Here is a 26,009-nt window from a genome sequence, read left to right on the forward strand (position 1 = left end):
TCTTCTCAGCATCTCCTCTTAGTCTGAACCCACAGTATTACTGACAGCATCAGACTGTAGTTTTCAGTCTAAAGTCTGGAGTTGTGAGCTTTACTCAACTGCTGGCCTTGCCTCAGTTACCTAAACACTTTGGTATCATGCCTTCTACCTCACCAACTGGTATAAAGAATCATCGATGAGTAAATCATCCCAGTGGCCTCAAAGACCAAAATTTTAAATCATGAGAAATAATTTACAAAGCATATATCCCGTAAAAGAAATGCTGCTACTGTCTCTGACATTTATTCTTCCGTCAGTTTTCTCATGGTTTGGAAATAGGATACAGTTTGGAAGTGAAGTGAAGTGAAGTGAAGGAGGCACAGAAGAAAGAGGCTTAACTCCCATTGCAGGATAGACCATGGGACACAGCCAGGAGCCCATAATGATGGGCATAGACTTGGAGCCATGTGTGCAAGAGTCTATTTTCTGCCATTCCCACCCATTAACCTGCCAGCTCAACAATTCTTACAAATGAAACCAAAAGATCCTTCCTTCCTTCCATCCATTCTTCTTTCCTTCCTCCTCCTCTCCACTCCTATTTTCCTTCCTCCCTTCCTTTTTTCTTTATTCATATTTTAAACAAGCATATGTGTTGTAATGCAGCACTTTATCCATCAGACATGCTCTAGAGATACCTTTATTGGTGTCTCTCCGATCTATTCCTCTTTCTTCCTTTATATTGACTTTGTTCTCTTTTTTTATATATATATATTTACTTGTTTTTATCTACTTCATGGGGAAGGAACGAGGAGGAGAAAGAAAAGGGTCCAGCACTATGGCAAACTATTTAAGCCTTTGCCTGAGGTATTGGCATTCCATCAAGTGCTGTTTAGTAGAGTCCTGGCTTTTCCACTTTGAATCCTGCTTCATGCTAATTTGCCTGAGAAAGTAGCAAAGGATGGCCCAAGTTCTTGGGCCCCTGCCTCCATGTGGGAGACTTGGAAGAATCTCCAGGCTCCAGGCTGCAGACCAGCTCAGCTCTGGCTGTTGTGGTCATTTGGGGAGTAAATGAAAGAATGGAAGATCTGTCTCTCTGAATTTCCTATCGGTAAATCTGCCTATCAAATAAAAATAAGTAAATATTTAAGAAAAAATAAAGAGAGAAAGAGAGAGAGAGAGAGTGAACTTCCACCTGCTAGTTCACTCCCCAAGTATCCACAACAGCCAGTGCTGGGCCAGGGCAAAATCAGGAGCCTGAAATTCCATACCCTCCCACTTACTGGCAGGGGCCCAACCATCCACTCTGTCCCAGGATACATTAGCAGGAAACTGGAGCCAAAGCAGAGCTACCAGGTCTTTCATTGGCACTGCAATATGTGATGCAGGTGTCACAGGCAGTGGTTTAGCTACTTGTACTATAACACCTATTCATGTCAGTTTAATCTTTTTATCTGTCTGGGTCATTCTCCTTTCCCCAACTCCATGGTGTGCCTAGATTTCTCTCTGCACCAAACTGTTTCCCACCCACCTGTCATATCACCTAATAGGTGATGGTGCTACACTCAAGGCCTGCTCTCTAAGGCCCCAGAATGCATTTTCTCCAGCTTCACTAAGTGCAGAACATTCAAAGCTGCTACTCTCAGGAGGAGAGTCCTCCAGCCTTGTGTTAATCCAGATTCTGGATCCCACACGTGCACACATATGTGCACACACCTATACCACCTGCTGGCCCAGGCTAGCCTCTAGTGGAACCACTGCAGTTTGAGACAAGCCTCTTCTCCCTCATGCATGTGTTCTCAACATGAGAACAGAGCCAAGGACTCCCTTCCCAGGAGCCCCAGGGAGCCCACCAACTCTACTCTGCCCCTGTGGTCTCAACGGGTACTGTTGAAGCTGAGCAGATAAAGAGATCCAATCAAACCTGTAGTCAGTGGCTCCCCCAAGGCTGGGAGGCCGTTCTTGTGAAAGTGGTTGCAGAAGTTTGAGGTTTAGAGCCGGTCAGGCAAGGTGGGAGGGGAGGTTCTTAGGTATTGCAGTTGCAAGATGCTAGGCAAGAAGCCGCCCTCATGGTTCAAGGCCTGGATCACCAACTGATCTGAGTTGGCCTGGGCTGAGGAGAGTAATGCCTCTGACTGACAGCACCAAGTCCTCCCAAAGGTACAGGAAAAAAGCCACGAGTAGCAAGGTCACAGTGAATACAGCCATTCCACACCCTGGGTGAAACTGTGCCAGTCACTGTGCAGCGAACTGAGGCTACAGCAGGCAATGGAACAAACATGAGCCTCTGCTGAATGGCCCTCAGAAGGGATAAGAGAGGAGACGGTGAGGTGGAGTGGCCTTGGAGAACAGAGGGGCAGCAGCCAGACTGTGCCAATCCCCAAGAAGCCGCCTGGAGGAACAGGAACTGCTAGCAGGGAGAGTGAGTGCTGAGGAGGTCAATGAGTGAGTGCCCAGGGTCTCCTGCTCCCACAGCCCTGAGAGGGCAGGAGAACTCCCCAACCTTCCTCTCTTCATCAGCCCCTATTCCCAGCCTCCAGCACCCTTGTCATCCCAAGAGGTGTCTGCTTACTGGATCCATTCCAAACCTCTTCCCCTGTGTGGCTCCATCTGAATCTTGCCCATTTCCATTTTAGAGGGAGGGCTCTCCCCACCAACTCCCAAGCCCTAAGCACAACCAGACCCCAGTCTTGCCCATCCCAGTGGCAGCCCCCAAACTCCACTTCCAGAGGAAAGACCACCCACAGGCCTTGTAGGAAGCTGAGCTCATAACCAACCATGTGAGGTGACTGCTGTCCCTGGCACACAGCTCCACGCTCAGTGGGTTGTCTATGCTCACATCTTGGACAGGACCCACAGCAACTACCCACAGCTCAGGCTCCTGTCTTCTCAGTTGTGCACTAGGGGTAGCCACAGGACCCAGCTGGTACCCACCCAAAGGCTCTCCCATCTCCACATCCCCTCCATGCTGGCCCCCAATTCCTACCCCACCCCTGCACCTGATCTATCAGGGTCAAGACTTGAGAGTAGCCAAAGTGCCCTCTGGTGAAGGAAGACCATATGGGAAATCCCAGTTCAGGGTAATGTTTGCACCTTCTTTGCCAGGGCAGAGAAGAGCATGTGGACTTACAGACCAGGACACCAGCCACTTGGCTTCTACAACATTCCCCAAGCACTGGCTCTGGCCCCAGCTCTGTGCTGGGTGCTGAGCAAATGACCAGACATAAATAAGAGCAGGCACAGGGTCCTCCAAAAGACTCTTCGGCCCACCCAGGAGATGGACATAGGGACAACGTGGAGGGGGGCATCGAACTCTACTGAACGGGGAGTGAACACAGAGGGCATGAGGGAAGACTTTCTGGAGGAAGTGATGGCTCAGTTCAGTTGGGGAAATGAGTGAAAGTTAAACAGGCAAAGGGAACTTCTGCAGAGATCTGAGGTGATGGGGAACAAGAGACATCAGAAAACTTCTGGGAGATCAGGGCTAAGTAAGGTAGGTGAGAGTGGACATTGGCTAGCTCTTACCTGGCCTTGGAAGTCCTGGAGAGGCCTGGGGTGCACTGTGCATCAATCCCATAGTAACTCTGAGTGGGCTGGGCTCATCCCAGCAGAGCATATGAGCTGCCCCTCCCCACCTGCAGATGTTCAAAACCCAGGGTCCCCAATCCCTCTCCCCAGGGACCCAAACTGTGTGTGTGTGTGTGTGTGTACATACGTGTGTGTGCATGTAGTCTCCTGCCTTGTTCTTCAGTGAAGGGAAGTGGAAGAGGACCAAGAGCAAGGCAGAGGAAACAATCACTTACATGTTGAATACAAGGGGTGTCCTATTCACAGGGACTTGCAATCAGTGAGACTACACATGTGAGAATGATATGCTAGCGACAGCCTCCACAGTGGCAATTTTAAACATCACAGTAAGGCCTCCCATTAGGCCCATTCTCCACAGTCGCTGTTGCTGACTAGCAAGCTTGACTGATGTGTGGGAAGCTTTGAGAGAATGCGTTCCCATTGCCAAGCACCTCCCAAGCACCATCTTCAAAGCACAAAGCAACAGGTAGAATGGCCGGCTCTGTCAGCAGCCTGCACATGTGCACTGAGAATGAGTGCTGTGGTTCAGGCTCCTGTAAGTGATGCCAGCTGCAGGGGCACCCCTGCTCGCAGTGCTGTGCTAAGAACCCTCGCAGTGACTCCATGTCCACAGAGACTGCACAGGGACGGCAAAGATGCAGGACAACTGGACTTGCTTCTCTGCACCCATTTGGAGCTTTGGTCTGTGTTTAGAATTTAAAGCACTGAACAAAAGCAGACAGTGAAATGTAAGACGAGGGTCTTCATAACAAGTTCACAGAGGGGTGGCCACTGGGCCCAGCAGCACAGATGCACCTGCATTCTATATGTCTTTGATCCCTGCCTGACTAACGGTTTGCTAAAATGTGGATTCTGGGAGGCAGCAGTGATGGACCAAGTAATCTGACTTTCTGTCACCCACACAGGAGACCAGGATTGGGCTCCTGGGGGGCACTTGGCTACAAGGGGAGAGGAGTCAGGGCAGGGTTTGGGAGCACCCAGCCAGCGTCTTCCTCGATGGGCTCCACTGTCCCCACCTCAACAGGCTTGGGGACAGAGGTCCAAGCCTGAGCCATGCACAAGGAACCTAGGGCACTTTGAGTTCCAACACAGCAACTTGTCATCCAGGCTATTTGTCATTAGAGGACCTTCACTGAAGATAAGGAGATAAGATTAAGAGGGGTTGCCACAGCAGAATGGCTGTCTCAAGAGCAACCGTCAGGCCAGGAGGAATGGCAATGCAGGGCACACTGGAGACATCAATGATGCCTGCAACAGCCCTGCTCAGGGTCCTCCCTGAAGAAGGGACAGACATGTCCACCTGCAGACGGGAAAGGAAAGGCTGGCTGCGGGCACAGCACAGACCACCGAGGAGCTGGATCTCAGGGAGGACCATGTGCACTCCATGTGGGCCAGGGTGGGGTTGGATGCCAGGGGCAGGCAGCACCAGCCCAAGGGGAGCTAGGGGGAAAAATAAGGAGGGGCAGAGAGCATGATGACAGCCGTTCTGCACTTCAGATGTTCAAACAGAGGCCTCACCAGGTCGTACAGCTAGTGGCAGAGCTTGACTCAGACCCAGGGCAGCTCCTGTGATGGGTTACCGCCAAAGAAACTGCCTCGAAATCAGGCCCAGAGGAAGTCAAGGTCTACTCCAGGCTTCAGAGCAGACCCAACCTCAACATACAAGGAACAAACATCCAGAGAAGTAGAAGAACACAGTGCAGGACTGTGGTCCCACATCAAGCGCTGGGTTCTGATTCCCACTTCCTGCCAAGGCACACCTTGGAGAGCCACAGGTGATGGCTCAAGTCCTTGCCAGCCACATGAAAGTCCTGATCGAACTCTGGACTCCTGGCATAGGCCTGGCACGGCTGTGACTGCTGGGAGGCATCTGGGGAATGAACCAGCATTCTCCCTCTCTCTTTTTGTGTCTGGCTCTGACATTCAGATAAATAATTTTTTAAAAACAGATTAAGAAAAGCAGCAAGCCCACAGCCTCTTGGCAGCCTGCTACCAGCAGCTCACCCTGGTGTGTGTTTTCCTATGACACCTCACAGAGTCTCCCCGAAAGTCCCAGGCTCTGACATTGCCTCATCCTCTCCAGGCTCCCTGGAGAGAGCTGGGAGGACCAGCCGAACATCTCAGTTCTTCGCTCGACAAATAATTACTGAGCATCTACAAGTGCTGAGTATGGGGGATACAAAATAAAACTTGGTGTCTGCCTGCTAGGCCAAGAGAGAAGTCTTTCTGAATGTCTGGACCCACTCCTATTTTAGGGATGTAGAAACGAAGGCCCAGAGTGGCATGTGACTTGCCCAAGATCACACACTCTGACTGCCTTCACACATATGCCTTAGGTCTCCCTGGCACTGTGCTGGGTCTCAGAGAAAGTCATCATTGGTCCCAATGGAAGAGGATGGGACAGAGTGAGGGGTGAGAGGACATTTCAGACTCACAGCTGCCCAGAAACCAGAGGGAGGTGCCAGGGCTCCACCTACAGGGCTGGACTCTTGGGCTGTCAACCCCCGAAGGGCATATAAAAGGCCCTTCCCAGCTGCACCCATAGAAGGAGGAAGTGGGGTCCAGCTGGGGATCCTCTGTCTGTCAGAGGGTATCGTGGCCCAGCCAGTTGTGGCTCACTTACAGAGATGCATCTGCTTCTGATCCTGGCAGAGCTCCTATCCTCACTCCTCCTCGCCCAGCCCTGCGAGGGCACTGCCCAAGGTAATAGCCCCCTGGACAGCTGAGCAGGAGGTCCAGAGGGAGGGAGGGGAAATGGGGAGGGAAGTGGGCTTGGTGTGAGGAGTTGAGGGGGTGTCTGTGGCTCTCCTGTGCTCTGAGGTCCTGTCCCCCTGAACAGCCTCCTCCAGGATGGTGGAGACCTCAGTCCTTCAGGGCTGCCTCGCTGAGGCCAAGTTGCTGGTGGATGCTGCCTACAATCGGACCCAGAAGAGGTGGGTCTGGCTGGATGAGGTGGTGAATGGGCTCAGTCGGGGTCATCTCACCCAACACCCCCCAGGGCACTAGAGCCTACCTGGTGGGTGGGCAGTCTGCCTTCTTTCCCTCCTCTGGACCTCGCGCTGTCCTAACTGACCAGCCCTGGCTGGAGCTTGGCTGGGCGGCTCTGTACCCTTCCTGCAGCATCTATTTCTGCTCTCCCGGGCAGCATCAAACAGCGGCTCCGCAGCGGCTCGGCCAGCCCCATGGATCTCCTGTCCTACTTCAAGCAGCCGGTGGCGGCCACCAGGACAGCCGTGAGGGCTGCTGACTATCTGCATGTGACTCTGGGGCTGTTGAAAGAGAAGTTGTGGCACCAGGACTCCAGATCCTTCAATGTCACTGGTACTAGCCTTGTACTGGCCTGGGAGTGGAAGGAAGCCAGCAGCAAAGAGCAGGGCGCCACAGCCTTGAGATGTGCAGAAGACAGAGGGACCAGGGGTGGGAGACACACAACAGCCCAGCTCGCAAAGCAGTCAGGGCCCTAACTATCTGTCTGTCACATCCCCCAGATGTGTTAACGGAACCCCAGCTGCGCCTGCTGTCCCAGGCCAGTGGTTGCAGCACTCAGGAGCAGGCAGAGAAATGCAGCAACAAATATCGCACCATCACTGGCCGATGCAACAATAAGTAGGTGCCGGGGCTGACCCAGGACCCCTCTCTCAGTATGCAGGCTCCGACCATCCTGCTAACCCTGATCTGTCCACTGCTACAGGAAGAAACCCTGGCTGGGGGCCTCCAACCAGGCTCTGGCACGCTGGCTGCCAGCTGAGTATGAGGACGGGCGATCGCTCCCCTTTGGCTGGACCCCCTACAAGAAGCGCAATGGCTTCCTCCTCCCCCTGGTGAGTTGTAGGGGAGGGCCGAGAGGAGGCCTCGGAGCCCCAGCGGGGAAAGACAGCCTGGAGCTGGGCTGTCGGGGCGTGAACCAGACTCCCCCGCTTACCAGCTGCCTGACTGGCAATCAACCAGTCCTGGGTCTCAGTTGGCTTCTCAGCTGAGCAGCACTCGACCCGACTCAGAGCACGGTGTCAATATTAATTAGTACTTGGCATACGCAGCTGCAGAGGGGTGAGCCACTAATGCCACTGAAGTATGGGGTGTATTTTTTTCCCTTAAGAGGAGCACCGTCCAAGTCTCTTGTTAGGTAGGAAACGCTATGTGCTTCCATGTGTCTCTTAGACATACCCACTCATCAGTATGATACAGTATTCCTGTTAACACATTACACAATCCATCGCTCACCACCTATCAGTTTCTTCCATGACTCCTCTCCCTTCCCCATCTAATTCTCAGTACACTTACATTTATTACCTAGAAGCTTGTAACCAGTCACATGTCTGCGACACCTTTCTATTTTCTGACTATCTATCGGTCTAGGCACTGATTTATCAATGCGATCTATTCGCTCTCTGAAAGATCTATCCTCTCTCTGGAAGAGCTGGTGAAGTCTGAGCCAGCCAGCCAGCCAGGCCCAACTCCTTTGCTGACTTCCAGAGGAACCCTCAGGAACTCAGCCAGGGGTCTCCTCCCAGGAATGACAGCGAGGCAGGAGGCGGTCACATCTCAGGGAGAAGCAAGGAGAGAAGACTCTTTCCAGTCCAGTAGGGGGCGCTGCTGCCCCAGGGGGCATGGGCCGGCCAAGGGGCCCAAGCTGACCTTGGCTTCCCACAGGTCCGGGCTGTCTCCAACCAGATCGTGCGCTTCCCCAGCAACAGACTGGCCTCAGACCGGGGCCGAGCTCTTATGTTCATGCAGTGGGGCCAGTTCATCGACCATGACCTGGACTTCTCACCAGAGTCCCCAGCCCGGGTGGCCTTCACTGCTGGTTTGGACTGTGAGAAGACCTGTGCCCAGCTGCCCCCCTGCTTCCCCATCAAGGTACTGTCGGCCGCTCTCCCAGGCTCAGGGGCCTGGCACAGAGTGTAGGCAGGGATCTGGAAGGTGGAGCATCTGCTTCATGTGGCCATACACCTGCCCTGGCTGGGAGTGGGCCTCAGTTCAGGCTGACTAGAGGAGGCAGCAATCAGGACACCTCTTCTGGGAGGCCTTCCCAGATCTCCCTAACATACCTCCAGCATTTCCCTTTTATACCAAGCATGGCAAACATCATCACAGTGTAGAGGTACTACTAAACTCTGTGTGTGTGTGTGTGTGTGTGTGTGTGTGTGTGTGTGTGTTTTCACAGAACTACTTGGCTCCTGCAGCCTGCACTGGAGGTTTGACCTTCCCAGGCTCCAAGGCACCCAGTGAAAGAGAGGCTTAGCAAGCAGCTCTTGAATAGAATTAAAGGAACACAGGCCTAAATGTCAGGAGAACAGAGTTCGAATCCCAGCTGTCCCCCACCCCCATCCCCTTCTTCCCTACCTGCAAAATGAGGGTCTAGGCTGCTTCAGAAGCCTCAGCCATTTCTAACCGTTCATGTCCCTCTGACACAAAGGACACTCAGAACAGGGTGTGAGGAGTGGTCGGGGTCTGGGTGAGCCAAGCAGGGCTTCCCAGAGGAGGAGGGGACTGTGGAATAAGGGAGTTCGGGAAGGAGCTAGATGAGCCGCCTGCTCCTGAGGGGTCTCCCGGCGACCCGGGCTCTCTCCCATACCTCAGATCCCACCCAACGACCCTCGCATCAAGAACCAGCGCGACTGCATCCCTTTCTTCCGCTCGGCGCCCGCCTGCCCCGGGAACCAGGGCAAAGTGCGTAACCAGCTGAACGCGCTCACCTCCTTCGTGGACGCCAGCATGGTGTACGGCAGTGAGGTGGCCCTGGCGCTGCGGCTCCGCAACCAGACCAACCACCTGGGGCTGCTGGCCGTCAACCAGCGCTTCAGCGACCACGGCCGGGCCCTGCTGCCCTTCGACAACCTGCACGACGACCCCTGCCTCCTCACCAACCGCTCGGCGCGCATCCCCTGCTTCCTGGCAGGTCAGGCGCGGGTGGCATCATCCCCCAGAAGCTGCCGGCGGCGGGCGCTCGGGGTGGGGCGGGAGGGTACCTGGGCTGAGGAGAGATGGGGCAGGCCTTGCGCCCTCGTGCCAGGCACAGGGCAGCCGCCAGGCCTTCTGCGGGCCACGCGGTGTGTGCGGCCTGCGACCCCTGCCATACCCTGGTCAGGGACAAGGGGCCCTGCGCCTCCATACTGGAAAGGCCTTTGTTTGGGCGGCAGGTCCGCCCGCTGTGCAGTCGCACCTGTGCAGCCTCGGTCCCACAGTAATGACCCCTTTGTAAGAAAGGGAGGATTCCTATCAGCTTCATGTTGCTGTCCAGCATCGGTGGCCTCAGTCAACGGCAGAACCCATACAGGGACCAGCAGCCACGGGGGCTCTCGGCCCATGCACGCGTGTATCCTGGGAAGAAAATGCCTGCTTGAGACATCATTTAACTAAGGCCTGGCACAAAAGGCGTCTGTTAAGAGCCGTATAGGAGGTGGTCTGGGGGCAGGAGCAGGGCTGCCCAAGCCTGGCTCGCTCTTGGTCTCCTGGGAGAGAAGCATAACAGCAAGTTCCAGGAGGAAAACAGGCTAGTTCGGGTCAGAGAATTCACACAGGAGTGCAGTTGGGGTCCCCAGCTGTCCAGATCTCTCTATCGCAGCTGGCGTGGGCTGCACCCTGTCTTCCTGTGGAGTAGAATCACTGGACAGATCGCCCTGCCAGAGGCCAACAGCTGCCCTGCCCTCCTCACCCCCAGCCCAAACTGCCCCAGCCCATGAGGAAGGGGAGAGGGACAGTGGGAGACTCAGTCCAGCTGAGGAGGTGAGGGACCAGTGAGGCCAGGATTTGCCCACCGCAACTCTGCAGCCCCCAGATGTCTGCCCTCACAGAAACACACTTGCCTGGGAAGGGTTATGACAACTGTGAAATTGGGGTTTTTAAGGTGACTCCCGGTCCACCGAAACCCCCAAACTGGCAGCCATGCACACCCTCTTTGTGCGTGAGCACAACCGGCTGGCGACTGAGCTGAGACATCTGAATCCCCGATGGAATGGAAACCGGCTGTATCAGGAGGCACGCAAGATCGTGGGGGCCATGGTCCAGGTAGGAAGCTCCGGGTCCCAGCATGCTGCAGAAGGCAACCTGAAGAAGCCCCTCCTTACATTCAAGCACAGTGTCATGGCTAAAGCCAGCTGGGGCTGGAGATTGGGGAGGACCCAATGTGACCCCACTTCCCTGTTCTGCCCTTCACTGTGTCATCCTGGCCCTGGTGGTGGTGGTGGGTGGGGGTTGTGGTTAAGGCATCCCTACCCTGCAGTGGGAAGTGAATGCTGCTGTACTTGATGGGATGACAACACAGAATTTGTGGGGGTGAAGAGCCCTTTGGAAAGCACAGGGTGTGTGCCCGCCCCAGCAGGGGTGTGGGCCTGGTGGCCACTGGACCCTGTCCTCAGGTGACTTCTCCTCCAGATCATCACCTATCGAGACTTTCTGCCTCTGGTCCTGGGCAAGGCCCGGGCCAAGAGAAGCCTGGGGCGCTACAGAGGGTACTGCTCCAAAGTGGACCCGCGCGTGGCCAATGTCTTCACCCTGGCCTTCCGCTTTGGCCACACCATGCTGCAGCCCTTCATGGTCCGCCTGGACAGCCGATACCAGGCCTCAGCCAGAAACTCCCACGTGCCTCTGAGCTCTGCCTTCTTTGCTAGTTGGAGGATTGTGTATGAAGGTGACCACGGATTCCAGGGGCAAATGAGGTGGGGTTGGGTATGAGGTGGGCCCCGTTCACTACTAATGTCACTTCAGGGCCATGAGGAAAGTCATGGCCATCCAGCCTGTTGGGGAGGATTTTTAAGAGTGGAAGGGCTGATGGCAGATGAGCATACTGTAGGCCTGAAAGGAGCCTCTTGTCCGCTCCCACCTCCAACGTCTTCATGGCCCCCAGGCTTTGGCCCCACCAAGCACTGGGGTGTCCTAAGTGTGGTCCCGGTTTCTGTGGAGGCTGGTGCAAGCTGCCAATCACACTCCTGCCACCAGGTGGCATTGATCCCATCCTGCGTGGCCTCATGGCCACCCCTGCTAAGCTGAACCGGCAAGATGCCATGATGGTGGATGAACTCCGGGACCGGCTGTTTCGGCAAGTGAGGCGGATCGGGCTGGACCTGACGGCTCTCAACATGCAACGTAGCCGGGACCACGGCCTCCCAGGTGAGGTCCAGCTCAGAGGAGAGCCTGGGTGCCTGTTTTCTGACTGGGACTGTCTGCAGGAGGTGCAGTGAGGGCGAAGAGAGGCAGGCCCTTCTGGGGACACCTGTTGGCCGCCTGGCCGAGTTTCTCCCGTCTGCTCTAGGGTCTCTGACTTTAGGTTTTTGCTACAAGATGGGGAGTACTTTGAGGGCACAGGAGCTGAGGTGAGGAGATGAGGGCCTTCCAAGTGAGGAACATCAGCAGTTATACAAGTCAAAAGGAGACACTTCCTCCCCATGCCACCCCACAAGTCCCAAGGAAAAAGATTAAAGTTCAGAGCTACAGCAACTGGCTCCCCTGCTCTAGGTGGACAAAGACGCCTCAGAGGCAGGGAGCAACTGGAGTAAAACTAAGGCTGTTTGGTGAGGCACAAAAGGCTTATCCCAGAAAGGGTGAAGTAGTGATCCTTCCAGAGTTTTCCCAATGACCCTGAGAATTAGCTACATTTCAGTTGTTTCATAGCTAAGGAAATAAGTGCACAGGCAACCAGTAATTTCCCAAAGTCACATAGGTAGGAAGCACTGAAATCTGAACGTGCTTTAAAATGTATCCTGTCCCACCCTGTTCCACGCACTGAGGAAGGCTCTGGCCATTGCCTGACTTCCCTGTCCTCCCCACTCACTGTCCAGATAGAATCTGAAGCCCTGCGTGCCTCGGCTGATGGGGCCACGTAGGAAGGAGTGGAATGGCGTGGGACTCTTTGTTGCCTGTTCCACTTGGCAGCCCCTGGCAGTCCTGTTTTTTCATGGACAAGAAGATGCTCCTAAAAGCTAAGCTGCTTTGGTGCCCCCTGCTGGGGAGCTGCGATGACCAGCCGCTCAAATTCTTACTCAGCTGTATGCAACCCATTTAAGTCTGTTTTTGGGGATAAGAACTTGGAGAGGTCGTGGTTGCTCAAATTCAAATATACCAGACAGAACTAGCATGCCAGATAGTGTATTATACAGGTGCTGGGAAGTGTCCCGAGGATACCCAGGCAACAATGCTTAGTGGTAGAACGTGGCATGTTTCGCTGAGGGACAGCCTCCACTTCTGCCTAGTTTAATAAAAATGGAATCGTATGGTATGCAGTGCTTTTCTGAGTAGGTGAATTTTACCCATGATCTTCACTTGTTGATTTGTTCATTTGCTCATTCATTCTACAAACCTGCCACTTTACCAAAATAAAAACAAAAACAAAATATGGAAATGTGTATTGTCTTTAAGTTCCATTTTTTTTTTCCCCCATGAACCTTTTTGCAAGGACTTACTTGGTCTGGGTGTCCAGTCAATGTACATAAGCCCAATAGCCTTACTGAATTACTAAATGTCAGCTATGAAGCGGTGAGTTTTGGAGGCATGCAGCATGGTTGTCTGCTCACATTTTAAACAAAAGAAGTGGCAGTCTGGTGTTTCAAAAAGGGGTCCTTTTGTGTCCAGCATTGCCTGGCCACAGAGCTCTGTCTCTGAGGACTTGTAAAGGGAAGCAGAAGGTAACAAGGGGTGGGGAGTGGGACAACAAGACCAAAGCTGCTTTTCTCCCTCTTGCAACAGGTTACAATGCTTGGAGGCGCTTCTGTGGGCTCTCCCAGCCTCAGAATTTGGCCCAGCTTAGCAGGGTGCTGAAAAACCGGGATTTAGCCAGGAAATTCCTGAACCTGTACGGGACACCTGCCAATATCGACATCTGGATCGGGGCTATCGCAGAGCCTCTGCTGCCGGGGGCTCGAGTGGGGCCTCTCCTGGCCTGTCTTTTTGAGCACCAGTTCAGAAGAGCCCGCGATGGAGACAGGTACGTCAATAATGCTACCCTAGAGTAAGATCAGGAGGTAGAGCAGGAAAACCCAAGTATGCCAAGACTACACCATGGTGGAGACTATCCCTGTTAGCCTCTCTTCCTTCCTGGTTCACAGGATCAGAGACTAGGGAGGGAAGGTCTGCCCTGGAGAGTGGGGTCCAAGGGAGAGACACACATACAATCCCAGTGTCTCTGAACTGCCAGTGCCTGAACGGGAGCCACCTGAAGTAGGGGACAGACCTGTCAGCCCCCGCATTCCAGGCCAGGAGGTTCCAAACAACAGGGGCAGAGACACCCAGTTCCTTCAATATTTGCGGCTTAACACACAACACCTGACCCTAGATTTGGGTTTGGGCACCTAGAGTACAGTGACCTTCATATTGAGCAGCTGGACCTGTTTCTTCGTTCATAAGATGGTAATACCAGCCTTGCAGGAATTTCATGAGGACTGAATGGAATAATGTATGTGAAATACCCAAGACCCAGCAGGTGCTCATGTACACCAACTCCTCTGTAACACCCCCCACCCCCCGCCATCGCTTGGCAGGTTCTGGTGGCAGAAGCGAGGGGTTTTCACCAAGAGACAGCGCAGGGCCCTGAAGCGGATTTCCTTGTCTCGAATTATATGTGACAATACGGGTATCACCACTGTGTCCCGGGACATCTTCAAGGCCAACGTCTACCCCCGGGGCTTTGTGAGCTGCAGCCGTATTCCCAAGTTGAACCTGTCTGCCTGGCGAAGCAAGTGAAGTTTCTGCAGGTAAGCAGAGACCTCCTCCAGCAGCCCTGAGCTGGATGGGACCCTCACACCCTTCGCTAGAGAACACAGACGACAGTACCTCTTCCAGGGACATGGTGCCTTGTCTCAGTGGCTGCCTGGTATACCTGCTGCTGGGCTGACACTTCACGACAGGGCTGAGGGCTGGGGACTAAGTAGGAGGTATCTAATTCCTTCAGCTTGGTCACTAATACCTGAAGGTGGCTCCATTTCTAGGTGTTTGAAAGTTCCTTGCTTCGGCAAAGTCTTGCTGCTTCCCCGAGCGTCTCCTGGGAGATGGATGGTAAGAAGACAGCAACACAGCTATCTCCCCTGCAGCGACTATGCCCAGCTGTGGCTTCTGCTGGTGACAACTCAGGAGCTGGCTTCACTGGCTGGGGACAGCTGGGGCCCTTGCAGCTATGGATACACCTGCTTGGAGCCTCTCAGGTATCAGGTTATCAATCAACGCCACACACAAGGACCTGGGAGCCCTGAGCCTTGAGGCCCAAGCAAGAGTCAGCTATAGGCCTTGCAGCATGTTCTTCTGTCTTCCAAACTCCCTTCTTCCCACTCTCACACAGTCCCAGCCACCCCACAGTCCCCCTTCCTGCCCTTTGGTTAGTAATGTTCTGTTTCTACCAATAAAGCACTGCCGAGGGCCACAGCTGTTGTTTCTGGGCTGGGGAGGGTGTGGCCAGGGCTCTGTGCATGCCCCAGGTGCTGCCGAGATGCCAGCTGGCACTCGCCTCTTCTAGGGTTGAACCGAGAGGGTCAAAGTACAGAGGGAAGGGCGTGGGTGGCAGGGACCTCAACACTGAGAAGATCCCCTCAGGCCAGCGACCTGGGCAGAGAAGTCACTACAAAACAGCAATCGGTATCAAAAAGGCTTTATACACAAAAGCACAATTAAAAGTGCAGCTCTGCTGGCAGAAAGGAGCGGGTACTGCCCTCAGCCCTCCTTTATGAAATAAGTCGCTTCCCAAACTCAGCCAGTCGCAGGCAACAGCAGAAGACCATGTTGGAAACAGACAGCCGGAACAGAGGGGCTGGTGGTGAAGGATCTCTCTCTACTTCCTGTTTCTTGGAAGAAAGTTCTACTTTGCAAGACTGTAGAATAGCAGGTACCCACAGCCCCTGACCGTGGAGACTGCAACAGGCCAGAAAGAGGCCATGTCAAAAACAGACTAATGGTGGGCTCATCCAAGTGAGTTTCGGATCCAAAGCCTGCTGTGCTCTGATGCTCAAACACCCGGGTGTCTGAAGGGGGCCACATGGGGCACAGGCTCTCCAGGGCGCTCACTAAACAAGCCCTTGTCCTGGCTAGCTTCTGGCATAGTGGGCCAGGGCTGCGGTGGGCTAGGAGGCCAAGGTCCTGGATGGGCTCACTAGGTCCTGGGGGAGGCTCTCCCGGGCCTCCTGCATGCGGCGCCGGGCTCGACGGAAGGCCTCTGCAAGGGAAGGGGACACTGCTATGATACAAGCAGGAACATGACCTGCACGACCCTGGAGGCTGGGTGGAGAGGGACACATACCCAGCACATTGTGGACAGAGCTCTGCTGGCTGAATCCCTCCAGACGGTCCAACACACTCCGCATCCTTTTCTGCAGGGAGCTCGATTCCATGAAGGCCCTGCAGGGAGGCCCAGCACATGGTGGGTGTGTTCCCAGCACCCTGGGATGAGGAGTCCCGAGGCACAGGGCCAGAGCCACTCACCTGGACTGCTGCAGACAGTGTAAGCGGAAGGTGACACTGCCTGTGGTCTCCGTGCGCAGTCCAAAGCGGCTCAGGCGCTCCCCCTGCAGGGACACAGGGGAGGCAGTGTCAGGCCCTGCAGCCCTAGCTGAGACCCTGTAGCAGCCTGGCCACACTCCCAATCCTCACTCTCAGGAAGACCACTTCCGGCGGGGAAGCCTCCTGCCAGCACCTCCAGGCTAGCACTTGGTTCCCCACTGTGGTCAGGGGGTCTTCTGCCCTGTCTGATGGCTGAACCCTTCAGGAACAAGGGAAATTCCCCAAGGGCGCTACTTTCTAGAGACCTCTTAGATGGCAGTGTGGCCCTGTCTGGCTCCCAAAGTGGCCGTGCACCACTAGACAGCAGGTGCTTAGCAATGGGAAGGGGAAGCAGGGACCAACTCAGGGGCCTTAACCCGCACGCTGTCTTCCAGTAAGTTCCAAGCATGGGGTCTCCTCAGAGGCAGAAGCCACCTTGAAGGTCCCCGGGATCCGCACGTAGGACAGGTCCTCCAGCTCCAAAGAACCACCGATGAAAAACCTCCTGAGCTCAGCCAGCGTGCCAAGGTCTGTGGGCCTCCACGTGGAGATGGTCAGGGTATGCAAGCCTGTGTGAGGAAGAGGGCAGAGGAGCCAGGGCCCAAAGAGGTCCATTAACCCTCGGACTCCTAGCAGTGCAATGGACCCACGCCACTGAGAGCTTCAGTGATGGGGGCAGGGGTTAGCTGAGGGGGGTTAGCTGGCCCCTGCTGAAGGCTGTCTGTCATGGCAGTTCTCAACACCTGTGTGGAAACCAGCAACGCAAATCCCAATGTTGGCCCTGCTGCTCACACCCAGCATGCTCAGTACAGCTTTCTCAGCCTCTCAGAGCCTCCTTTCTTTCATCTGGTAAACCACCCACGCCTCCCAGAGCAGCGGTAGGAACCAAGTGCAAAGCCCGCAGCTCAGGGTCTGCACTCTTCAATTCAGGGTCTGCATGTGCTGGAGCCCCCAGCCCAGAGCTGCTCCCTCAAGGCTGCACCGCATCAAGGGAGCACTGGGTGACCAGGGCACTTGACTGTACTTGGTGTCCCTAACGGGCAGGAAGCATCCACAGAGGAGAGGTCCCTGATTCCTAACAACCCCCCGTTTCTTGTGAGAGGCTTTCAGAGGTTACCTGGGGTGACAGGCAGCACTGCAGCCCCGTAGCCTTCCACGCGATACCTCTGCCAGAAGTCCAGTGAGAGGACCTCACAGTAGAGCACAGGCCACTCCGGGAGAGAATCTGGGAGCAAGGGGGGCCAAGCAGCCGGGTCACAGGAGGCTTCGCCCAGAGAGGGCGCCGGATGGGGAGGCCCAGGGCCCAGGCCAGCCACTGAGCTACTCACCCACAGATTCATCCTCATGCTGGAAGAAGGCTTCCCATGTGAATGGGTAGGAGAAGTAAGCCACCTTGTCCTGAAAAAGAGGGGTGTCACTTAACACTTGGGGCTGCAGGGTGGGCAGGGCCTCACTTGGACTCTGCTCTGCCTGTGGCCAGTACAGGGTCTCCTTCAGGAGGCAACAAGACAAATGACACCCACCCACCCCCGACAGGAGGCTGAGAGGCAAGACAGCCAGCATCCTCAACAAGAGAGAGAGGACCCCGGTGTGGGCATCTCAAGGCGCCACTTGGAAGTCAGGGCACACTCTGGATTCTCCCCAGTGACCTGGTACTGCTTCAAATCATGCTTCCAACCCTCATGCCCACCCAGAAGCCCTCCTCATTCTCCATACCATGCCTAGAGACTTAGTGGTGCAGGTCTGTGTCACCCCTGAGAGCTGCTGGAAAGCTGGGCTTGACCAGTCTGAAAGCCAAAGACCAGATACAGTGAGCTCACTTGGGAGGGGAGCCAGTGGTTGAGAAAAACACCCAGCACCTACCTTCTGCCATTCATTCACTCATTCAAACCATCTTGAAGACAGAGCAGACAGGACCTGTGGATGGACTGACTGGCTGCAGCAAGCCAAAGAGAGCAATCAGCCTTTAGATTTCTGTTACAGGGAATGAAGTAGCTGACACTGCCCTTCTGCCAGGATGGGGAAGACCAGAACAACACAGTCAGGGAGGAAGGGCATCCTGACTTCTTGGTGGTAAAGTGAAGCAGGAATGCCAAGGATCTCCAACAGGAGTCTGTGACATCAGATGGTGTCTAAGCCAGAGGGTGGGTATAGTCACCCAGGAAGAGGGAGGACAGAAGGAACATAGGACCCACACTCGGCCCTGGACACCCCAGGACCTACACTCAGCACTGAACACCCTGGAAATCAATAGGAGGACATGGACCTCAAGAGGGCTACTGAGCCGCCCATGACATGGAAGAGAGAGGACTAGCTCAGGAAGACAACTGGGCTGAGCCACGTGCTGCAGAGAGATGGAGAAAGGTGGACTCAGAGAAGTCACCATGGCCTTGATGCATGGCTGTGCCCTGTGACCTTAAAGAGAACAGGGCTGGTTTTGGTGGAGATGCAAGGAAGAAGACCTGAGCAAACGCCTCCGGAACTCTCAGGATGCCCATGCGGGGGAGACTGAAGGACTGTACTCACTAGTGCTTGGCAGCTCCACAAAGAAGTGCACGTATAGGTTGTCATACTCGTAGCCTTGGGCTGAAACTGACCAAGAAAATGAAAAGTTACTTGAGCTTTTCCTCCTACCACTCTACCAAGTTCTGCCCTAGGCTCTGGAAACAAGCCTGCTGAGGGTCTGAAACCCCCATGTATCCAGGTTACACTCATCATTGAGGTTCCCAAAGGCTGCAGACAACCCAGGGCCTCCCCCAGGGCGGGGCATTGCCCAGGCAGCAAGACTGTCCCTGTCTGGCAAGTCACTTACCCACCTCTCCATTGATAAAGAGCCGGAGGGCACCTGGGACGGTCTGGGGTGGAGAGAAATAGGTAAGATCGGGTGGGCTGAAGGCGACCGGCACTGCTGCTCAGCCCTGCAGCCCTGCCCATACACCTGCAGAAGACCTGCCGCTGGAGGTCAGACCTTGGGCATCACCACTGCCCGGTCTCCCCACTAACGCTTCTCTTTGCAAGCCTGTTTCCTTCATTTCTAGAATTCACATCATGGTGGGGGAGGGGAATCACACATAATCTAAGTGGGGGGCAGGCAAGGCAGTATGGGATAGTAACCAAAGGAAGCTGCTCTTTGAGGCGAAGTGGGCAGCTTGAACTCTGTGCCCTTTAGGAAATGACTGAGGCCAGGAAGCCAGGTTCTGTTTCTTTAATTATTTGTGTATGTGTCTTATCTAAATTTCTGACACAGAACAATGATTGATGCAGCAAATAGGAGAATAATAGAATGTTTGAGACAGAGAGACCATTGGCTAATGCCATCCTTGATGCTGGATCTGGAAATGGAACTCCTGGAATAAAGGCAAACAAAGGACAGACCACAGAATAACCAACTAAGCTACTCTGGCTAAGAGACAAGGTGGGGTGGGCACTGGCAGAAGGCAGACACTGCCTGGGACCCCGGCATCCTTGCCCTTGGGAATGCTGGGTTTCCATCCCAGCTCTGCTCCTATTTCAGTTTCTGCAAATGCACCTCCAGGAAACAGCAGGTACTCAAGGATGGGGGTCCCTACCATCTATATAGGAGACCCAGCTGGAGTTCTAGCCTCCTGGCTTCAGCCTGGCCCAGCCCTGGCTGTTGGGGGACATTGGGGAGTGAGCCAATGGATGGAGAATGAATCACTCATGCTCTCTATCTTTCTCCAAATAAGTAAATAAAAGTTTTTCTTTAAAAAAAAAAAGTCAAAATATATCACAATAAGAAATTCCTTACCCCTTTTCTTTCTCTATGGGGTAATTCAGGAAAATATCCACATTAAGGGTGAAGAAGATATTTTTATCTGTATATTTTTTTAGTGAGCTGTAAAGTACTATAGGAATTCATTACCACTTATTAAAAGTTCAAAACTGCTTTAAGTATAGGAAACACACACCTGAAGTTACCCAGTGCTCACATGCCACCTCCTGGTCCCCCCTTCCTTTCCGACCTCCCCTTGTGCATTAACATCTATCTAAACAACGTGTTCTATACCACGTGCAGTGTTCCAGAACACAAGGACCACAAGCTACTCTGTGACATCGGTTTTTGCTGAAGAGCAAGCCTCGAAGTGCTTTCTGAAAGGCACAGTTAGCAGCAGTTAGACTGCTCCACTGCCCACAGCTCGCCTTGCTGCAGGAAGCCCAGCCACTCACCATCTCAAAGTCCGTGCCCACCAGGCTGCTGAGGTACTCCTTGTGCCGGCCATAAAGCTGAGGAACCAAACCAAATCAAACCTCAAGAGGTGACCCCAGTCAGCCTAGAGCTTGGTTCTAAGCGGGATGGAGAGAAGCAGCAGCAATGGGAGAGGCGCTGGGAGCTGGATGCCTGGGCATCCCGGCTGCTGACTGAGGGTATGCGCTTGGCGGGCTGGACCCACCAGGACCCTGCACTCACACCTGGGCAGGCTTACTTAGTTCTTCGGTCCTGGTTTGCTCATTTACAAAATGGTAGTAGCAAAGATGTGTGCCTCAAGGGGCAGTTTTGAGGCCTAAATGGAAAACGGGACGTGAGGTATCCAGCCCACAGCATGGGAAAGGCTCAAACCAATGGCCACTGCAATGGCTGTTAGGCTGTAGGATGCCCACACGTGGCCACGGCGAAAAGACAGCAAGGTGGGAAGTGGGCTTCAAAGGGCATGACCAACCACTGCTTCCATGAGGCTCAGTCACGGCCTCCGCTCTGGGCACCGGGGCCTTGCCCTGCAGCACTGGCATGGGAGTAACTCTTACATCCTTGAACACGCGCTGCTCCCGCTCCTCCTCTTCCGGCTGTGCCAGGGATGACACATTGTGGATGGTGTACTTCCACAGCTCCTGCTTCTCCCCCTCTGTCTCGATCCTGTGAGGTCAAACCCGCAGAAGGATCAACTCCCACAGTGACAGCCGAGCCCCTTAAGACTCGCCTCAAGGACGAGCCACAGCTGCCACACATCTCACTCAGCCCATGGGCAAGGCTGTCAGCCATGCTGAGGAAAACAGTGGCAGAGTAGAGAGGACAACAGACTAGAGAATCCCAGGCCCATTTCGGCCTCCGAGTCATGGTGAAGGCCTAAGGCACAACCAGCCTGGCTCCCGGTTCTCTCACCTGGAAAGTGGAGAGATTGGTCCAGATCATTAATACTTTGCAGCTGTCACCTGAGACAGACGTGCAAGGAACAACTGGCGCAGAGGGAGGGTTGGCCGAGGCCACTGCCCTGCCCTGGCCCTGCGCTTGGCTGTGCACAGGATTGTCTGCATGCTACCAGCCACCAACGGAAGGCACTGCTTCTTAGCTGTGCAGCCACACACCGTGTGGCAGTGTCCTCAGGGCCAGCGAGCAGGGGCAGAATAGGGAGCACTGCAGAAACGTAGGATGAGCTTTCTGAGAATGTCCTGGAGCAGGGGCAGGAAGAGAGGCTACAGGAAGGCACACCGGTTGTCACAGTACCTCCTTCCTCCTCTCACCTGTAGGGCCCTTTGAGGCCAGTGAAGTCAGGTTTGACTGTGATCACTCCATTGCTGTCCACCTTTAGAGTACACAGGGCATGCTCATACTTCTTATAGCCAAGCCTAGAAAGCAGAAAGCCAAAAGGGGTGCTTGTGCACCCTCCAGGAGAGTAGGCGGACAGCCCGCTTCAGGGAAGAGGCCCAAGGCTTCTTCAACTGAGAAGAGAGGGAAGAGGAAGGCCTTCCCTCTCCCACCAGCCCGGAAGACTATATCCAGAGGAAGGAGATGGTCAGTGATACCCAATGATGGTGACCAGGGTGGGCAGGGAGACGCTGCACTCACTTTCCGTAGGGCCCCAGGTCTGCCATGATGTACATTGTCTGAAGAGGGGTATTAATGACGTGGTTGTTCCGAACAAAGTCTTCGGAGGGTTCCCAGGTGACAATGCGGGACTTGAGAATGCCGCCCTCCCTGGGGAGACACCATTGGGAAAGGTCACCTCCCTGGTGCCCCTGGAGAGCCCAACGGGTCCACACAGAGGTCTACTGTGGACTGGGCAGCCAAGGCCAGTGGACACACAGTGCACAGTGGCATGGAGGGGCCATCCAGCACCCGGGCACTCCTGTGCCCTTGCACTCACGTCCCTCGCCTGTCCTGCCGGCGCCGCCTGACATTCGCCATCCGTTCGACCAAGAAGGACGGCACCTCACTGGCTGCCGTGGTCATTTTCTGACAGTGCTGGGAAAAGAGAGCAGCCCTATGCAAGCCATCTGGACAGCGCCACCCAGGCCCAAGTACCTGCGTAGACATCTCCCTGCAAACCCTCCTCAGGAGCCAGAACCTGGCAGCGATAACCAGTTCATAGTCAGACCAGACCAACAAGAGAGTGGGGGCACAAACAATCCAGAGAAGACCCCTACAGGGTCTCAGTTTGCCCTAGAATTAAGGAATTTCTTTACTTTTTAATTTATTTGACAGAGAATGTGTTCCCATTCACTGGTTCACTCCCCAGACACCCCCAATAACTACACAGGGATCCATGAATACAACCCAGAAACCCAGTGACTTGAGCCATCGCCACTCTCACTTAGCGTAAACATTAGCAGGAAGCTGGAGTCAGGAGCTAGAGCAGGCTGTTGAACCCAGGCACTCTGATATGGGAACAGGCACCTCCACCAGCACCCTGAGTCAAATACCCACTCCCTTCCCCTGGAAGTCTAGAAATCAGTCTGCATTCATTGAACGTCTACAAACACAAAGTTGGGTTACTACCTTATACAGGTTGTTGCAAATTGCCAAATGGAAAATCCTGATGTGGGTAACTGAGCCCTACCTGGATTTTTAGTTTTAGTTTTCCAGAATTTTCCAAAACAGACATCCCACATTTTACATGCCATCAACCCACAGCTCTCTTAACAGAAGTTTCTAATCTTACAAAATCATTTAACAACTGCCACTTGCAGAGATCTATTGGATTGAAGACCAAAACCAGAGAATACAAGCTGTACTCTTACGGAGTTTCAAAACCTCCCTGAGAAGCCAGAATCTATGAAGTGATTGGGAAAAAAAAACCCACAGCACACCCACAATGGTATGGCACAGGCAACTGGAGGACACAGCATTCCCCCAGAGTTGCACTGAATCCCTCTTCAAACACACACACTGCATTGTGGCTGAGTTCCATGCTGAATTCTACCTAGAATGTTCTAGATTCCACCCATGTGTCTTATCTCCTAATGCTTGGTGGAAGTCCAGGGTTTGCTCCTGCAGGTTTGCAGTATGCCAGCTGGGCCTCAGAGATGCTGCAAGTGTCTCCCTCCTGGCCCTTCAGCAGGCGGAGGAGGGAGCAGTGGGCCCAACCACCTGTGGACACTGCCCACTCTACCTCAAGCTGCCAGCAGCTCACGGCAGTTTCCAGGCAGTCTATAGATCTCCCCCACCCCCGGCCCATGCCAGGCTTCTGATTTAGCATCCAGTGATGTGGCAGAAAACCAGGGGAGGCAAAGAAGCAAGCTATAGGGCCTTGAGTAGAACAATACCTCCTCCAAGTTGGTGTATCTGTCAGAGTCAGTGTAGGTGAAGATCCGTCGGTTCTTCCTGCCACCCGAGTGTTCCAGCTTCAGGACCTCCTGCCGGTACTGATGATCCAAAGGGCTCTGACAGGCAGCTTCATTTTGGTACAGATCTACTTCAAACTGAAGCCACCCCAAGGAAACAGACATCAACTGAGACACCACAAACTTTCCTTCCAGAACTGCTTCATCCAGTCAACCCTACAGAGCTGATATTTTCTGTCATATTTGCATTGACTCAATTCCCATTTATTTAGAATGTCAGAGATAAAAGGAGTGGGGAGCTGTAATGCAACTCTGCTATCCCGGGTGGCAAAATGCACAGGGGAAAGGGCCTCAACCCAGACTGAGCAGTGACAGCCATGATATGGGGAAACACAACGGGGGAAAGCCTAACCGGTGCAAGCTTTCCAGAAATCAGCTGGGCAACCCTTACCTGGCCGGATGGAAACAGGTCAGGCAGACCATCGACACTGACTCACCTGGCTGAAGAGCTTCTCCTGCCACCCAATCACCAGCTCCTCCTCTTCATCTTCATCCGGGCGATGTCCACCTCCAAAGACAACAGTGCAGCTCACATCAGTCCCACTTGGTGAGCTGGCTGATTACAAGCAAAGCCAGCTGGGAGTTCAGGGATGTATTCAGCACTCCATATTCAGCACTACTCCAGTCAGCAGGGTCAGAGCCGAGATGACAACCCATGAAGTCTCGATCACCACTCAAATTCCAATAAAATGTAGCCCTGCCTCGCAGGAAATAGCCCATCTCATGCATTGTCAGGAATGGCCCTTTAGATGGAGGCTGCCTAGGCAAGCTCTGCCTTGATGCCAGCTGTCTGCATTTGATAAGAACCCTGGCATTTTTATCTTTATTATTCCTGAAGCCATATATCTGGAATCACAACCATGTCAGGGACCAAGTGCCAGGTGAGGCAAATTAGTGATTTTTGAAAGAACTAAGTATAACAAACTCCCAAGAATTTTTTTTTTCATAGACACAAGCTTCAAAGCTGACTGTCACACACTTCTGAGTACAAAGAAAAAAAACAACCAAACGTACAAGCACCAACGGCCTCACACGGGGACCTCGGCCCCTCTTCCTTGCCTCTCTAGCTCCCCAGACAAGGAGCACCACAAAAACACAGTGGGTTTTCACATGCACGGTTGGCAAGAGTGTTCTATCTTAAAATTGTCTAAGTGTTCACATGCAAATATAGACTTCAGAGTATACCTTCTTTCACACACACACACACACACACACACACACAGCCACAACTGGTACTGGGGTCGCCAGGCACATTTGTAACATTTCAGAAGTAGACTGTCATTTCACTCGGTTTGACCACATATGTGACTTGACAGTAGCAACTGCGTCTTATTCCACTCTCACAAACAACACAATATAGTCGTTAACACTGCCTGGGGCCAAATCCAGGTGCCAACATTTACCAGCCATGCAACTTCAGGTAAGAAACTCAATCTCTCTGCCTTCCAGTTCTCCTAGGTAAAAAGGTGTTGTTTTCTCTGAAGACCACAGGCCTGGGTCTCTTCTGTTGAAAAGGCACCTCTACCTCCCCCCACCTTTGCCCAGGTCCCCAGGGGCCCGGCTCTCCACCGTGACACCCACTGGCAGTGGGGTAAGGTCCGAAGGTGGCTAAGTCTATGAGGTCCTTCCCCGGCAGGGCGGCAGGCTGGTAATGCAGAAAGCTGCTGGAGGTAATTCTTTGCAGGTGGACTCTGTCGAGAAAACAGAAGCCCCAGATGCGAGTTACAACACACACACACACACACACACACACACACACACACACACACCCACACACACCATGCCGAGCAAGGATGGCAAGAACAAAACAGAGGAGGTGGGATACAAAGGTGGGGCGCGGGCCCTACAGGAAAGAGGATGAGAGGATGTACTGGGTACCAGGAACTAGGGAGTTGCAGGACTTGAAACGGGGATGGCTGGTTGTGAAAGCTGTGCTTGGACGCGGTGCGCGCAGAGGGCTGGGCAATGCGAGACGAAGTGGGAGACCACCGAGGAAGCGGTCGGATTGTGAGCGGAAGCGGGGGAATCAGAAGAAGTACAAGTTCAGACTCGAATTATCTAAGGGTATAAAAGCATGGCATCCCGGGATGGGGTGACTACCGGAGGCGCAGATTGCGCACAGGATCCCGGGAGCGATACACGGCCTCCCCGGTGTCAGTGCTCCACCCGGCGTCCGCCATGACAGCTGCGACGCGCAGCGCCTGCGCCGGATAGCACGCGGTCCCTAGTTACCCTGGCAACGCAGAAGCTGGGGCGGCCGCCCTTCCTTCTGCGTGGTCTCCCCCTAGCGCTCCAGCGCGAGCGGTGCAGGAGCCAACTGCTAATCTGCTCACCATTGGCGCGAACAAAAGGGGCGGGCCTTGATGTGCTGAACCAATGAGGAAGCAGACACCGCCGTCAGCCCACTTCAC

At 54.0% G+C, this 26,009-nt stretch overlaps 2 protein-coding genes across 4 annotated transcripts; one reads left to right on the forward strand and one right to left on the reverse strand.

Annotated features, from left to right (window-relative positions):
* The first annotated feature begins 6,184 nt into the window (after positions 1 to 6,184).
* EPX (eosinophil peroxidase) lies at positions 6,185 to 14,710 on the forward strand. 2 transcript variants are annotated; one of them, XM_058675660.1, is made up of 13 exons: positions 6,192 to 6,267; positions 6,404 to 6,497; positions 6,710 to 6,885; positions 7,053 to 7,170; positions 7,256 to 7,385; positions 8,215 to 8,421; positions 9,145 to 9,463; positions 10,412 to 10,572; positions 10,939 to 11,194; positions 11,503 to 11,673; positions 13,246 to 13,483; positions 14,037 to 14,249; positions 14,484 to 14,710. In XM_058675660.1, the coding sequence occupies exons 1-12, from the start codon at positions 6,192 to 6,194 to the stop codon at positions 14,236 to 14,238; spliced, it is 2,148 nt and encodes a 715-aa protein (XP_058531643.1). In that variant the 3' UTR covers positions 14,239 to 14,249; positions 14,484 to 14,710. The 2 variants fall into 2 exon arrangements, with proteins under 2 accessions (XP_004591047.2, XP_058531643.1); XM_004590990.2 differs by lacking the exon at positions 14,484 to 14,710 and having other exon boundaries at positions 6,185 to 6,267; positions 14,037 to 14,250.
* Positions 14,711 to 15,120: 410 nt separating this feature from the next.
* On the reverse strand, positions 15,121 to 25,920 carry MKS1 (MKS transition zone complex subunit 1). Of its 2 annotated transcripts, XM_058676072.1 has the most exons (18): positions 25,699 to 25,912; positions 25,180 to 25,289; positions 24,036 to 24,106; positions 23,521 to 23,676; positions 22,122 to 22,219; positions 21,824 to 21,952; positions 21,499 to 21,603; positions 20,785 to 20,893; positions 20,209 to 20,265; positions 18,833 to 18,875; positions 18,547 to 18,612; positions 17,737 to 17,807; positions 17,349 to 17,418; positions 17,138 to 17,245; positions 16,456 to 16,589; positions 15,964 to 16,046; positions 15,782 to 15,879; positions 15,121 to 15,697 (listed from the first exon to the last, which is right to left on the reverse strand). In XM_058676072.1, the coding sequence occupies exons 1-18, from the start codon at positions 25,776 to 25,778 to the stop codon at positions 15,606 to 15,608; spliced, it is 1,680 nt and encodes a 559-aa protein (XP_058532055.1). In that variant the 5' UTR covers positions 25,779 to 25,912; the 3' UTR covers positions 15,121 to 15,605. The 2 variants fall into 2 exon arrangements, with proteins under 2 accessions (XP_058532055.1, XP_058532056.1); XM_058676073.1 differs by lacking the exon at positions 15,964 to 16,046 and having other exon boundaries at positions 25,699 to 25,920.
* Positions 25,921 to 26,009: the final 89 nt, after the last annotated feature.

Source organism: Ochotona princeps, chromosome 17 (genome assembly GCF_030435755.1).
Source record: "Ochotona princeps isolate mOchPri1 chromosome 17, mOchPri1.hap1, whole genome shotgun sequence".
Lineage (NCBI taxonomy): Eukaryota > Metazoa > Chordata > Mammalia > Lagomorpha > Ochotonidae > Ochotona > Ochotona princeps.